The sequence below is a fragment of the Camelus dromedarius genome, chromosome 4 (assembly GCF_036321535.1).
Source record: "Camelus dromedarius isolate mCamDro1 chromosome 4, mCamDro1.pat, whole genome shotgun sequence".
NCBI classification, from domain to species: Eukaryota; Metazoa; Chordata; class Mammalia; order Artiodactyla; family Camelidae; genus Camelus; species Camelus dromedarius.
This window is the reverse complement of record NC_087439.1, coordinates 78,112,752-78,129,706: the sequence shown is the minus strand read 5'-3', so window position 1 is coordinate 78,129,706 and position 16,955 is coordinate 78,112,752. Positions and strand designations below refer to the sequence as shown.

Below are 16,955 nucleotides of genomic sequence, written 5' to 3'. Positions count from 1 at the left end.
ATATTTGTTGAATGAATTGATTCAGTCATAACTTCTCTTTTTATATTGGTTGCGAGGAAGCTTAGAGCTAAATGCAGTAACTATAAAAATGTTGCTGACATATTTATTTTCCTCAACAATTCTGCTTTTATGTTTTCAATTTCTCTTTAAACAATTTCATTGAATATATTTTAACTATAAGCCCTGCAGATACTTTGGAAACTGGTACAGAGTGTCATTAAAAAAATACATTTTATTTTCTAGATGATAAAAGGCAAATTAGTTTAACTTCATGATTGTTATGTTTGTTTGTTTTACATCGAATAACTTATAAAATTAAGTACATTTTTGGTGGAAAAATATATAGCCACTTTTATGAAGAACGATCAGACTTTTAGACAGAAAAGCAGCACGATCAGAAAATACACACACCAGATGAAGAAAAACGAAATTGTTGCACTTCATTTTTTTTTCCATTACAAAGACATGAGGGCCATATATATATATATATATATATATATACACACACATAAAAGAAAATGTTGCAAATTTCAAGAGGTCTAAAATATTTGCTATATTAAAAACGTCCAGAAGGAAAGTTTAATATTAGCATTTTGAAGCAGTGGAAATCCTTGAAAGCCCTAGCTCTGTGGTTTTGTATAATTGTGTTCTCTGAACCTTTCTGCAAGTGAAGAGAAAGCCCTAAATCTAAGCGTGTCTTAGACTGATGAAGGGAGAATAGCATTAAGTGGCTTGTTTAGCTCATCAGACAGGGATCCTGTCTGCCTTGAAACAAAGAGATCCAAAGCTCTTGATTCAGGACCCGCTAATACCTTAGGTCTCATTAAAGTAGAGAGGGCAGAATAGAGACCAAAGTCAGACATAATCAGAAAGTAACGCTGGCAGGGATTGATCTGGCAAGTTCTTTGGTTTCCTAGTGTCCACTTCAGTAACATGCCTGCAGGTCACAGAATTCACAGCTCTGCTTAAGTTCAGTCACACTTTAGTTTTATGGGAAGCATAGCTTTCTTAGTTTGCTTTTTTTTTTTTTTTTGTAAATCAGCCCCTACTCGTCCTTCCTTGGAGTCTTTCTTTTTAAAGTGATACCAAAAGGAAAAAAAAAAGAGAGAGAGAGAGAGATGCAGCATACTTATTTTTAGATTCAGGCTTTCTTTAAAGTATATTTTCATTTATATAATCAGAAATATGTGTTCTTGTATTAATAGCGGCAAGGTAGGCTCAAAGGGAAAAAGGGGAGGAGGCTAAAAGTTTTTAACCTACAGTATTAAGGACATATGAGAAGAAAATGAGAGCACGTTAAGATCTGTACTTCCCTCTGGTGGGAGAGTGCATGACTGTTTGTTTTACAAGGGAAGTGACTGACATTAACTTAGCGGTGAGCACATAGCAAACTTCTAGGAACATGAGTCACACAGTTCCAGTTTTCCCTCCTTAGGGAGTTTTGAGCATGTTAAACAGAAATTAAGAGGGCAATGATACACTGAGTCTCTATTTGGTTCCTTTTACTGTTTGCAAAGTATGTTTCCCAAAATTCAGGAAAAATGCAAATAACGATTGGACGCTTGGAAATGTTGAGGGGCGTGACTGTTATTTAAATGATGTTTAAAAAGGGTCCATATTATATTTTTATAAGATCATCAATAGAGATAAAGACATCTAAATTAAGTCCAGGGAAATTTTAAAGTGTGTAATCAATGTTTAATTAGAAATTGCAAGCTTCAATTGACATTATCTTTGTTTCTGTCTTAAATTAGGATGTCAACAAACATGTATTTTTAAATTTTACTTTTGTCTCAAAAGTTTTTCTATGGGACTTACTAGATAAACTTGATGTCAGATTAGAAGATCTTGGACAACACTGAGTGTCTGAATAGCTTTCATTTGCATGTATTTAAAAACACATTCTCCCATATGACCCAGGAATCCCACTCCTGGGCTTGTATCCAGAAGGAAGTCTACTTCAGGATGACACCTGCACCCCAATGTTCATAGCAGCACTATTTACAATAGCCAAAACATGGAAACAGCCTAAATGTCCATCAACAGGTGACTGGATAAAGAAGATGTGGTATATTTATACAATGGAATACTACTCAGCCATAAAAACTGACAACATAATGCCATTTGCAGCAACATGGATGCTCCTGGAGAATGTCATTCTAAGTGAAGTAAGCCAGAAAGAGAAAGAAAAATACCATATGAGATTGCTCATATGTGGAATCTAAAAAACAAAAACAAAAACAAACAAACAAACAAAAACAAAGCGTAAATAAAGGACAGAAATAGACTCACAGACAGAGAATACAGACTTGTGGTTACCAGGTGGGTGGAGGGTGGGAAGGGATAGACTGGGATTTCAAAATTGTAGAATAGACTACACTGTATAGCACAGGGAAATACACACAAAATGTTATGATAACTCACAGAGAAAAAAATGTGACAATGAGTGTGTATATGTCCATGAATAACTGAAAAATTGTGCTGAACACTGGAATTTGACACAACATTGTAAAATGATTATAAATCAATAAAAAATGTTAAAAAAAATAAAAACACATTCTCCAGTTCAATAAAGACATAAGATAGGAAACAATATCAATTAAAAACATTGACACTGAAGATCGGAGCTCATCTGTTGGAAACCAAACTCTAATGTAAAATTTTTTTGGAATAAAAATTCAACTCCCCAACTCTTTGAAAATTAGCAAACTATTAATATGCAATATGAATAATATTGAGAGAGTGATCAACTCCATTGTGATATTTATTGGTGCAATTTTATAAATGCACACATATTTGCATATTGATGCTAATCAACTTGAAGAGTTCTTTGTTTCAGGGGCAAAATTCTCAGGGAGAGGCTTGATTTTCCTAGGAGTCCAATGATGGATGATTCAATGGAGGAGATATTCATAAAACTTACATTTTTGAAGATTTTTTTTCCAAATGAATCACTTTGTAAAATGGGTTTAATAAAGGTATTTTAAGTGCAATTAGTAAGTTACTCCTTGTATAAAAGTGAGATCCTTGTGAAATCTACAAATATTTTAGGCTACAGTAAAATTAAGTATCTCAGGTAGTGACCTAAAATACCAAGATAGAGCTGTTATTTGTAATAAAATATAGAATTTAAACTTGGTATCATTTAAAACTTAAAATATATACTATTAGTTTCAGACCTTAATTTTCCATTATTATCTTTTATTACTTTTAATATTTTCCTGTGGATCAGCATATTCCAAAGTGCATTCTTGGTATCACTACTATTGCAAAATGTGTCACAAAAAATGTGTTATCCATCAAGTAAGTTTGGTAAAAGCTACATATTATTAGGAATTATTCATAATTATTTTAGATGTAATAATGATATTGTAATTTTATTTAAAAAGGATTGATCTTTTAGAGATGCAAGCTAAAGTATTTGTGAATAAAATGATGTAATTTCCTGAATGCATTTCCACATATTTTGAAAGCGGGGAAAGATAAGCGTGGGGATGGGACTAAGTTAGCCATGAGTTGATATTCCTGAGTTTGAGCAATGAGAACATGTGGGTTCATTATACTATATAGCCTACCTTTATGTGTATTTTGTATATATTAGAAATTCTGCACAATAAAACACACACAAAAAAACATTAAATAAACAAAAGATGCATATCTCTTAAAATGCTTACAGTGCACAGAAGAGCTATGAGGAGTTCTGGGTAAAAAATTCATTTGTTTATCTGGGCTCTTCCCAAACCTATTGACCATGGACTGTTCTTCTCAAGGCACACCTAGTAATCTCACTCCTGGACACTCAGGAACAGCTCTACAACGTCCACAGAGAACTCATGTTTTTTCAAGTATCATCGTCCATGATAATTCTAGGCTTCTAGCACATGGAAAGTTTTATCTACATGTTGAAAATCATTAAGATAAAAACAGAAAATTCAAAATAAGATTCCTTTTGTTATTTTCAAATTCTGAGAGGTTTGCGGTACCTAGAAATAAGAAATATGATTGACTTTTTAAAATTTCATCGAGATTTATTACGTATATAAATATAATGGCAGAAATATTGTTAATGGAAATGCAATTTCAGAAAGAGTGAATAGTAGTCCATATTTCAAAAGATAAGCCATTTTTGATTGAATATTAGCCATAAATCTAGTTAGAAATGTTTAATAGCTAAATGGACACGTTTTATAAAGTACTACATATCATTATCAACCTCAATAATTTTATTTTTATTATATTATATTTTTATCTTAAGTTTCTATAAAATTTAAGAATCTGTTAAAATCTTATTTGAACACCCACAAATTATTTCTCACCCTAGGAAAATTATATTAAGCAAAAATATTCCTCAAAATAATATTCTATAATTGCTAAATGATTTACATTTCCACATAAAATGCTTTATAATTTTATGTGTCAGAGCTATATTTTAGTTTCTAAGTAAATTAAAGAAATTTATCATTTTTAAAATAAATTATCCATCTTTTTAACTTTGCTTCTAAACAGAGACAGCCTGTATTGCTATTTATAGCTATCCTTTCTTTTTAGCTTTTTTAGAGACTAGCAAACTTTTTTATTGTTGACTTTTATAAAAATTCAAACAAGAACATTTGCATTTATTACATTATACTGCCAAAAATTGCATTAATTTCCACCGATGCCCGTTAATTTGATAAATGTTTTGTCATTTGTACCATTTGCACTGTCAAAACAAGTTAATTATTTCTTACTGACATTTTTGACAACTGCTTTAACTATAGCAAAAAACAATTGTGTCTTATTTGCTTTAACAAAAATTAAATCTTGCCTGTTGAAAGTCTGAACTAAGCAAGAGAAGATGAGCACACGTCAGAAGTCTTGCCAGCTCAATTTAGGATCAATGGTAAACAGTGATTCCCTAGGACTCTTTAATAGGAGTGCTCGTATTTTGTAGTAGAAAATATTACGTACCTGCATAATCTGTTCTTGCATAATGCCCATCTTCAGATTTAGTAGTGGTAGTTGTGTTATCTGTGTTAAAAATTAACAATAAAGATTGATTAGTTGTTTCCTAGATATTGTCAAACATATTCTTCTAACAGTATCTTCATTACAATTAAGGAATCTTCACAACTATACTTCAAAGCCATCTGTATTTAAAGCAGATTTACAATGTCAGTTTCTGATTGAGAGTGAACACTAGAATGATACAGGCTTTCTAAAGTTTAGGTCAAGGAGAAGGTTCACAATTATAACTGAGATAAGCTGGGTAAAAGAATAACAGGTCAAAAACCAAGAAAAAGTTTTGTTTCTGAACAAGAAGCAAAATAGAACATTCTAGTACATCCTGCTTTTAAAAATGTACTGGAAGTATTTCTTTTGAACCAATGCATAAAAATAGTGTGATTGGCTTTTGATTTCAAGGTGGTCTAATAAATCTTTAGATTTTTTGCTAAAAATGATTTTCCATTTTTTTCCCCCGTGCAAGGAGAATGTCTGCTATTTCCTGAATATTGGCTTCTGTGTTGAGGGCATTGTGACGATACAGCCACATTACACAGGAAAAAATATGGATGGCTGCCAATGGCCCTCAAACTCCAGTAATCACCACAACTGCTACAGTAAATTTTACTATCCGTTATAAATCAGAATTGTCTTTCCAAAATGAAATAGCTGCCTAATAAGGAGTTATCGCCACTTTTTATTTCTACACAAAGACTAAAGACATTTTTGGAAATGAATTTTGGTGTGAACATTACCTTGACATCGACCCAACGACATGACTTCAATTTTCTCCTGTTTCTGACATGATGCTTCTTTGATTTGACATGCATTATCATAAGATTTCCCATCAGAAGCACAGAGGGGATTGAAGTTGGTTTGAGAACAGTCAATGTTGCACACACACCTAAAGGAAGAGAGAAATAAAAACATGTAACCACATTATAAATAAAACACAAAGTGGAGGAATTGCTAGGTGGGCAAAATGCAAGTTGGTAAAATCGGACTGTCCTTCTGGGGAAGTTCCTTCACTCCTCCACCGGAGATGAAAAGAAACACAGAACTAATCGAAAATTATTCAAAAGACTGAGCAATAGATGAAAATTAGAAGGGAAAACTCAGAAAATAATCATCGGTTAATCTCTGCCACTGGAACTTTTAAAACATGTACATAAACTTCCATGCTGATGCCTGCAGAATTTGAACAGGCTGAAGTAGCCATGAAACTGCTTTACAATTTCCTCAAATGAAATCTGACTGTGTTACTTCTTTTTCTCAGGATCTTCGAATGGTGAAAGCTCAAGGAAAATGATTCAGAGGACATTTAAAAGAAGGTACACAAGGACATTATTTGAAATGCAATCAGGAGTTAAAGTTCTTTAGCATACACGAGGATGCACCTAAGATGTGCTAAACAGCAGTTTTCAGTGGTCCTTAACGTTTTGAGGATACCATCAAACCCTTTGAAAATCAAGGAAAAGGTATGGATCACTCCCTAGAAACTCCTTTACTCATATAAACAACCTTGCATAATATTTTAGGGGTTTCATGAGCCGCTTGGAGTCTGTCCCATGGAGCCCTTTCCCATATACATAAGACTCTTTTTTCTAGTTTCAGTTTTAAATAATACGTTGATTATCACTCATGATTTTAATTGTTTTCTAATAGAGATTAAAAAATTTGGTGAATTAATGAAACTTAGGTCACTTGAATTAAAAGAATTAGATATTTTAAAGCAAGCTTTTTATGATTTCTCCTATGTTCTTATAATTCTCTGTATTTTACAATCTACTTCGTCACTCAGAATTTTGTGTTTATGTGTGCAAATATGTTACTACCTTCGAACATAAACTCCTATTTTAAATTTTTATTAATATTTATATTACTTTTCTAAATAGATGATATGCTTCTCGAGGTGGTGAGCCACACACTTTACTTCTGTGTGTCTTACTTAGAACTGGGTGTGGAATATAATGATAACAGTAGCAAGCAGCTTACCGCATGCTGGGCTCTTAACACGCATTGCTTCCTTCAATCTTCACAACAGCCATTTTATAGACCAATGATATTACATAAGGTCAGAGAGCTAGTAATTGTGGAACAAGGACCCCCTACAGATGTGTTAAAGTAAAATACAACTCCTTTCTTCTCACCACAGGCTGTGTATTGGAATTTCCAGGAAAATTTTTAAACATGGCCATTTATAAGCAGGTTTCTGGGCCTCCGTAAATCTGGGGGGAAAGCCTAGAATTCTGTATTCTGAAGCAGTCAGCCTGGCACCAGACTCATTTCCTGGGAATCACTGCTTGATCAGTTTGTTGATTGAGTGAGAGAAAGTTTGTCTACACACCAGTGCTTCTCACAGTGTAGGCTTTAGACCATCTGTATCAGAATTACCTAGATCTCTGTTAAATATGCTGGCAAAAAAAATGTGCTAGTTTGCTTAATTTTTTTTGGGGGGGTAAGAGAATTGCTTTAGTTACACTTGGTTATTTTTAATATTTCCCTTATTTAGGAACAGATAGGACAGATGGTAACCATTTCTATATGCTGAAGTCATTGAGAGTGGTGTTCCTACCTCAGCTGTGATGTTCTATATGATGACAGCTACTGGGATCACGACACTGCTTCCTCAGCTCATTTTTGGCATCTGAAAATTCTGAGATCAGGAGCTCCTACGTGCTCAAAGAACTTTTGGTCCTTTTCATAAGGGATTTGGAGAAGTGACTGTAGATCAGGCTGGTTCTCCTTAACCGTTCGTAATAAATAAAGAGAGGGGGCTGACTTTTTGTATTTTTAAAAAGATAGCTTCATTGACCTGGAAGCCAGTTTAGGTTTTGACTGTTGTTGTGCTAGACTCTAGGGACCACCTCCTTGAAAGACAGTGAAGTAATTATCTGTTAAGCAGCGACAAAGCAGAGAGAAAATTGTGTGAGAATCTCTGTCTATCTGAAGAGTAAATAATGTGAGATATCAAGGGCTTTGCAGGTTTCTCCAAATTGAATCCAGAGAAATTCAGGGATGTACACTATATATAATCTTGACCAAAAAATAACTGGCAGTTCAGAAATCCGTTTGGTATCATAACAAAATGGTGAAATGAGAATAGTGATGGAAAGAGAAAATTTGAACTGAATTGGCCAGATTCAATGTTTCAGTGGAAAATTCACTTAATTAAGCCATAGCACCAAATTAAACAATTGTTCAGGATATCTTACAAGATCCTCCTTTTCCAATTTTCTAAATTTTTTTTTTCAATTTGACCTATCTGATTTTAGACCCACAGACTTTTTGCTGCTAACACCTTCTTCCCTTTTCTTTCCTAGCAACACTCGTTCAGGGATCTCCTTTCAAGGTTTGTTTCCCCTTTGGAAATTCTTCATTCTTGCTGCCTCTAACAAAGCCTTTCAGGAAATGGCAAAGAAAAAAGTGCAGACATTTGGCATTTCTATTCTCATCTCAAAAGGAGGACCTAGATTCATTCAGGTGAAAGTAAGATGTAGTTTTGCTGGGATATAAGCTTCATGAAAGCAGGATTATACTTATCTCTTTCTCTACCGTATAGGGTCATTATACTGCCCTCCTTCCTCCCTCCTCTTAGGGCCTTGCATATATTAAAGAAACGCATAAGTATCATAAAAATTTTTGCTCAAGAATTGGAAATTAGAAGTCTATGGTGAATATTTTTCTTTCTTTGATTGTGGAAGAAGCTTCAATGATTTGCTGAAAAGGCTTAAAAACTATGTAGCTCAGGGAAAGAGAAATGCTGTGACTGGCTTACCAAGATTTACCATCTCTGTGTTTATGGAAGACCAATGAACTTTGATTGTATGATCATTCTTTACTATATATATATTTTTTGTACCTAAGTTTATTAGGCTTTATTAGTTAGAAAACCATGCAAGATTCCAGAATCATGGTCTCAAACTCTAAGTCCATCTTGACTTTTATCAGCAGTGGCTAAATCATCTTTGTGTTCCTTGCCCCGTACAATACCTTGCACACACTAAACTTGTAGTAACTGTGGGTTTAACACATACACAAGTGAAATGAATGAGTACAAAACATGATTTTATATTTCTAAAGAAAAGATAAAATTAATACAAATTCCTATCACTCTGCTGACATAAAAACAGATACAAGATAGCTAAATAATTTTATTGGCAAATATTAAATGTCCTCTCTGAGATCAAATGAATATTCAGTTGAAGCTGAGGATAATGATAATAATAATAATTTATTTAATGACAGTGCCTGTCCTAGTGCTACATACTTGATATGCTGTTAGCCCTTTCATCCTTCCATCTCTATGAGGTTGTTCCTATTACTCTCTCCATCTTGCAGAGAAGAAGATGTAGGCTCGGAGAAGGACACAGCTTGTATGGGGAAGAACCTAATCTGAAATGTAGGGAGTCTGATGCCAGAACCTGCACTGTTCTATGTATTGGTCAGTACAGTGAAAAACAAGATAGACCAAAATTCCTACTATTAACTAATTAAAGGAATACTTTGGATGAACAGGGCTTGAAAAAACAAGACTATGTCTACTTTTGGACGACTTACCATGATTTTATGAATTTACATCACATTGACTCAGTCTCTGTCTTCCCAAACAAACGATCCAGGCTTTTTAGTATCATAGTATCATAGGAATGTATCAGAGAATGTTAGGTTTAAGGTATTAAAATGCGTAACTGATACGTATTAATCTGACTATTTAAGGCATCAATTGTTCAGAATATTTTATCCTTAACAAAACTCTATATAAAGTTGGCTCCACAGAAAAACACATTTAGACAGACACACACTTACACATAAATACACTCCAGCTGACTCTACTGAAATTACAAAATTACAGTGTTTTAGCGCTAAATCTTTTCTAAGTCTCTGCTTCAAAACTTCTAAAGATTCTGGAATTTTTGGAAGTTCGCATTCATGGAGCAGCAGGGTTTTGTGTGTTTATACGAGTGAATGAATTTGTATGTGTGTGTGTGGAAATCGGGCTCACTGGTGGCATTTACTACATTGTTAATGTGCCTATTATCCAGTTCATATCTTCACTTTTCTGCAGCCTTCTCAAGGGCAATGTGTCTTTTTTTACCTTTGACTTCCTGGTACTTAGTACAGTGCATCATAGCAAGACTTCAATAAATGCTTGCTAAATGAATTACTGAGATAGTGGTGAGATGGATTTGAAAAAAATTAAAGAAAACAGTCATTGTCTAGACATTAACACATGGGAGAGAGACCCAGTGATGTGTTCAGATACACTCTCACCTAACTTTGTGCTACTTGGCACGTGGAATCTGTAAGGAAGGAGAAGGACCTTGAACGACTAAGGTTCACCTTCCTCCTTTTATTTGTGTCTACCCAGACAAAGGAAACGGAGGCTCACTAGCCCTTAGTGGCTTTAATGACATGGAATTCCAATTATAAAAAAAGAGATGTTTTCCCCAGCCAGGTTACTACTTATATTCTATGGTATTTGGGTGCAATTTTTAAGAACCAATACAATTTGAACATGGTAGTGACTTGTCAGTTTAGTGCTGTTTCAAACCATTGAAAAATATAAGGCTCTGATAAAAAGGTGACAGAATTATCACATGGTGTAACAGAGAAACTGCAGGTCACTCTGCTTTTGCAGTTTATGTAAATTAATCCAGGGTTTTTCTTTCTATGGAAATGAAAGACGAACATTTTTAAAAACAGAAACTATCCCTTCTTCACTGCATTTGGCAAATAATTGCGTTATTATTCATTCTGAGAGGAGTAACTAGTTAATTACAGCGTGTCACAAGTATTTTATGTGAGCCAAGGATTTGTAAGGCTGAGGACTGCATGGATGCCTTTCAGGTTTTTTGTGTTTTCTTTTCTTTTCTTCTTTTTTTTCCAACCTATCTCAGTCTTTTGACACTTTGACACTGCGATTACATAGATCTCTTTTCTTCTAGGCTACAAAGAAAAAGAATCAGCCTTCCTTGAAAATAATAATTTCAGGGGTCTCTATGTGGAAATACTCCCTTCTGAAAATCCTTCAAAGAAAATTAACATTGACTGAAAACCTTAGCTCTCTGAATTAAAGAAAGAAGAGAAACATCCAGTCATTTTAAAAGACCACTTGATGGAGTGAAGAATCTAAATTATAGGAAGTGAAAGGTGGTGTCTAAGACAACTCACATACATTTATAATTATCTCATGAATTTCTTTTGGGGGGTTGACTTTAATTGAGTTCTCTGCCTCTCTTGAAATGCCTCTTCCAAGGATGTTTTGAAATGAGTTAAATAAGCCTTTGCCAGGAATTTAAGAATGCCTCATCATCCACCAGAGTGTGAGGATGCAAACACTGCCAGGGAGCAGATTACTTATTCATGTGTCTGGTTTGTGGCTGCCCTCTAATTTCCCTAGATTTTGTTTCCTCTTTTAGACATGCCCGTCACTTATTCCTCTCCCACGTTCCCTGATTTGGTGTCCATTCAGAATTCTGACTATACCACATTCCTAAGCAGGTTTGAAGCACTCAGTTGCACGGCAGGGAGGGTGGTTGTCGGGGTTGTTTTGGACCTTGACTGGGTTTTCTCCCTTGAGCTCGTGTGTCTGTAGGGTTGTGACTGCAAACCACTTCTGGCCTGGCCAGGAAACGAGGTCAGAGCTACTGTCAGTGTCTCCGTCACGCCTGGAATGGATGAGCTGCCTTACGCTAGTGACAGTGAAAACAGTGTGTACCTTTCATTCAAGACTCTTGTGATACTGTAAACACATTTATTCATTAATATTCATGTCACTTCTTTGGATGGAACTTGATTCTAAGTATTTTACATATAAATAAACTACAGTTCAGGAGCAACTGCATTTGAGGAAAAAATGAAGTAAGAGATGTGAAAATTTATTGAAAAATTAAACTCTCTATACAAAGGATGGAAAAGTATTGACTGAAAGGTAAGACTAGGAAGTCTGCCCTGTTGTTACTTAGGTGACATACGTGAACTTGGGTCAATATATGTATATTTTTTCAATTTGAAAAGGACAACCCTTTTTGTTTTGAAACCGAGAAGGAAGGAGCAATGCCTTTCTCCAGACATGCTACCCAGGACTGCAGTGATGTTATCCAAGGGGGACCAGGCTTCTCCTGTACGTGGAAAAAGTTCAGTTGCCATTAATATCTATCTCTTTGTAAGGAGTAAAGCATAGAAGTTGGCCTATTAGATGGAAAGTTCTTGGGAATATTGGGAAAAAGCCTAGGACAACAGATGGCCGGTCAATGGGTATCTGAACAAAGGGAAACTTAGCTGAGAAACCCTTCCCCCGGTGATGTCATAACTTTCAAAAACAGAATCACATATTTAACAGGAGGAACAATTTCTGGGAAGTAGACTGATAGCTATGTACTAACATAATGTCTAAAATAATAAAGGTAGATGGCACGGAGACTAGAGCTTGAAGTTTTGCATCAGACCTGTGTTTGAGGCTTGATCACTTACCAGTTGTATTGGCATTGGGCTAGTTTTTTAATTTCCCCAAACCTATGAAAATGGAGATGCTCACTCAGGGTTGTAGGGATTAAGTGGAATAATGTACATAAACTGCTTAACAATGTTTCTAGAAGTTGTAATCACCCAGTAAATATTGGTCATTGTTAACTTTTGGTTTAGTGGTTTTAAATCTTAAATTGTCCTCACCCATAAGAGATTTCCCAAATCCAATGTGTGTAAGATTCACCATGAGAAATTCTGATGCAATACACCTGGGATAGGACTCAGAAATCAGCATTTTAAGCAAGTCCCTTAGCTCTTTCTAGGGCAGAGAGTTGGCACAGCCTACTGAGAAATCTCAGTCACATCCTTTTTCTCTCTCTTTCATTCCAATAAGGAGTTTAATATTTTTGTTTAATGTACATGCTTCAGTGATATGCATTCCTCCGCATGCTGCAGGTGATACACGTGTGGTGCCAGGTGACAGAGACAGGTGATTAAATGCAAGGATCCAAAAACATCACTGGTGGAGCAGTCAGCAGAACTGAGTCACCAAGTAAAGCCAAGATGGAGTGGTCAGAAAGAGGATGCAACTCTGGAGGAGACCCTGCGCCAGGCACTTAGCTCTAACATCCACGTGACTCCCAGGTTTAATGCTCACAACATAGAGGGGAAAACATGGAAACTGAAGTATCTTAAAAGGATGGGTAGGAGGGAACTGAATGACATGGGGAAATGTGCGGAGGCGGACCGTGCACGGGACTCTAGGCGGATCAGGAATAAATCAGTGCGATTGAAACGAACTCTTGCCAGTAAGAGTGGCAGAGTACAACACTCTGTGGACGGACTGTAAAGGGCCTCAATTCCAGTCCAGAGAGTGGTCTTTATCTTCTAGGCAGTGGGGAGTCCTGAAAGCTTTCTGAGCCCAGGGCGATGAGAAGGTCAGCATGATGAAGGGGGTGCTTTAGGAATATTAGCTTGCAGTGGAGTGCGGGTAGAGGGACCAGTGACCGGTGTCGCCGTCCGCTGCAGGGACTAACGAGGGAAGCTCGGAGTGAGGCGTGCTCTCTAAGAAGGAAAGGAAGAATCAATCGGGCTTAGAGGCTTTATAGTTAAGGCACATTGCAGCAAAGTGCTAGGGCGCAAATGTCACCCCCCATGCTTTTCCTGCGCTACCCTTTCCTGCTTTATTTCCTGACCTGAGTTCTGTTCCAAATCGGAAACTTGGGAGAAGACCAGCCAGGCTCAGGGAGGCAGCTGCGTGTGGGACTCGGGAAGGCCTTCTTTCCTCGCCTGGGAGGGAGAATTTCCTTTCCTCTGCTACTGCGACGGAGGCAAATGGGGCTCTAGCATGATGGCGATATCCGCGGTTTAGAGAATTGCTCCTTGTGCTAATGTCTACCCCGTCTGATTCCAGGACGGACTGAAGACGACTGCGGCAGCGGACACGTTGTTAGTGCCGCCGTCGCACAGAGCGAACGAGGCTGCGCGTGCTCCCTTGCCCCTCTTCAGTACACACGGTATAGTTGAAGCAGGATTGAATTCGTGATCCGTTTTCATGGATCACAGTCGCATTTGTCTCAGGATTTTTCCTTTTTGGAGCAGCTGCATTTACATTTTAAAATAATCAGAGTAAACAATTCTTCTTGCTCATATACATTTTTAAAAGTATCTTGAAGCAAGAATCGCTCATTAGCATCATGTGTATACTCTTGCTCATTAAGCTGGAAAACATATTCAATAACCAAGGGTGATTCTGTGATGACTGAGAAGCGTGGTTGCTCTGACTAGATGCGCCTTAGCACACAACAAAGTCAGAAAGCATGAAAACCCCAGAATAAAACGTTTGATGGAAAAACAATACAATGAAAAAATTGCATTTGAATAACGTGATAGACTAAATTCCCACTCACTTCTTTCTGTCACGATCATGTTGAGTGTTTTAGCAACTTCCTTTAGGACCAGCTGCAGGATTCCCACACCCACTTCAGCCAGCACAGGGTCTTCGTGTTTATATTTTACAAACTGGCCCTCTGGTGGCCTTCATTTGGTGAAGTACTTTCAGGAGCAAATATGCATGAACATCATTAGTCTAGATTTTCCACAAAGCTGCAATTTGACACGACGCCCTTGGATTTTATCCATGAGATGTAGGAAACAGTACACGAAAGATAGCTCTGCATTGTGGTAAAGCTGCTAGCTTAAAAATACTGTCTGTTCCATTGTTCAGGTGGCTTTCATTTGTTTAATTTTTATTTATTTTTCTATAAGGACTTTCATGACAATACGAAGAAAAAAGGTAATCTCAACTGATGATCTGGTGTATCTCCTTTTATTAGCTTAAGACCTAATATGTTTCCCTTTACTCCTTGGCTGTCAGGGAGCTCAGAGCAGTGTGTGTGTGTGTGTGTGTGTGTGTGTGTGTGTGTGAAGGATGGGTGATAAATGGGAACAATAAAATATCTATCCAACAAGTTTCAATATCAATTTTATTGCTCTTATGATATAGAGCTAGGAAAACAAGTGATATTTGTATACTTGTGGTGTTTCCTCATGAAATTAATTCTCAGTGTTTTTGTAACATGTTTTTTTCCAGATTGATGTCCCCAAAAGTTTATGCTGTTATAATTGAGTGTAAAAATAAAGTGTTGATTAAATTGTGCTGGCATGAACTACCTACATTCATAATTAAAATTTGTATCGAATGCTTTCCTTTTATGATTACATCATCTGTTATCTTTCACTTATTAATTTTAGGGTCAATTTAATTTAAATTTGCTTTTAAAATAGTATTTAATACATATTATAACATGCTACAATAAATTCCATTATTTGAATAATGAAAAATGTAATTAAAATATTCATAAAGATGCTACACACTAGCCCTGGAAAGAGAAGGTGGGAAATATGATTAAGGAAGGAGGATGCCTTTAACTTTATCTTTAATGTTATGTTTCTTAAGAAAAGATCAAAAGCAAATATGGTAAAATGTTTGTTAAAACTAGGTGGTGGATGCACATGTGTTATATTTTTGAGTGTTTCAAAATATAATGAAAAAATATTAGATTTGACATTTTGCTTAAATGTCAAGCTTGGTAAATATTGTTTTTCCATTGATTTAGATCTCGATGATTTATTTCTAAATTATTCAAACCACATTTGAAAAAATTAATATGTGCATGGAGAAATTCCAGTGGAATAAAATGTTTCTTTGTAAATAACTGTTTAAGACTGAGTTTCTGTCTGTATAAAAATGATTTTGAAGCAGTTTGTCATATGACGGGAACCGTCTCCATCCTCCTCTCCCTCTCTTGTCATCTTACTCATTCACCCACTGAAATGTTAAACTCGCAAACACATGGTGGCATTTTAGTTTACAGGCCAAGCCAGCGTTCTTCATTGACTTCCTGCAGGGCTGCCGGTGAGTTTGGATGCTCTGAAACAGGGATGTACGGCAGTGCTGGCAGCCAGAAATAGTCATGAGCTATTCTGAAACCCTTGGGATGAAGGACTTGAAGTAGAAATGTCTGAACATTTTGCTTTGAAATAAGAATACTTCAGAGTTTCTCAAACACATTAAGCTTTAAAAGGTACGAAAGTACAGGATGTGTGAAGACCTCCCTGCTGTGAACCCCTGGTGAGGTCCTTTTGCTCAAGGTGTTTGAAGGGCTGCAACCCTTACTGCCACCCTTCTTGTTTTGTTTGTTTGTTTGTTTTCCGTTCCTAGGCACACGCGTTTTCATTTATCACGGATCTCACTGAATTCAGTCTAACCTTTTAAGTGTAGTTGGGCACCTGCTTGGGGCCAGATGCTGGGCTATGTATCAGAGACACCAAGATGGCCCATGTGATCTGGGCTGGCAACAGAGAGCACAATGAAATAAGAAAAAAAAAAAAAAAATCCCCCAAACAGGTCGTCAGAGCTGGGCTTTGTTGGCATGAACAGTATGTTTTGAGAGCGCTGAGGAGAAACAATGACTTCTACCTGGAGGGCCTAGAAAGATTTCACAGAGAATGTGATGCTTGAACTCAAACTTTAAGGAGCAGAATTTTAACAGATTGTTTCCATGGTGACTTGTAGCGAGAGGACTTCTAAATCCTCTCCTCTGCTGAAGATACCTCCCTAACAGTATCATTTCTCATCCTCCTCCCTTGGTTGACTCTCTCCCGTGTGTTCATTCAGACAGTACATGATAAAACAGTTTTCTCCTTCTGGAAAACTCTTGTCTCCTGTTTCATGTTAGAAATGATAGCACAGGCATCCTGTTTGGGACCCAGAGCAATAGAAGCTTCTGGAAATCAGACCAGGTCATTGAAAGAATCCTGCACCAGGAGTCAGGACCTTGGGGTCTGGTTTGGACCTTCTTGCTTTGTAGTTGCTGGATCTCTGGCTGCAAGATACTCCAAGACAAGCTGACCAAATAAGATGAGGTCTAGGGTGGTCAGTTCTGAAATTCTGGTACTTTGTTTCCTTATACTGATTTTACCTACTACTTCTATTTATC

General features: G+C 36.5%; 1 protein-coding gene across 1 annotated transcript in view; it reads right to left on the bottom strand.

Moving 5' to 3' along the window:
* Window positions 1–16,955, bottom strand: part of TMEFF2 (transmembrane protein with EGF like and two follistatin like domains 2) — a 223,007-nt gene that overhangs the window by 44,245 nt on the left and 161,807 nt on the right. The window contains exons 6-7 of the mRNA XM_010979726.3: window positions 5,739–5,887; window positions 4,951–5,010 (exon numbers count right to left, since the gene is read on the bottom strand). Coding sequence (XP_010978028.1) covers window positions 4,951–5,010; window positions 5,739–5,887 — 209 coding nt within the window. The remainder of the gene's footprint in view (window positions 1–4,950; window positions 5,011–5,738; window positions 5,888–16,955) is intronic.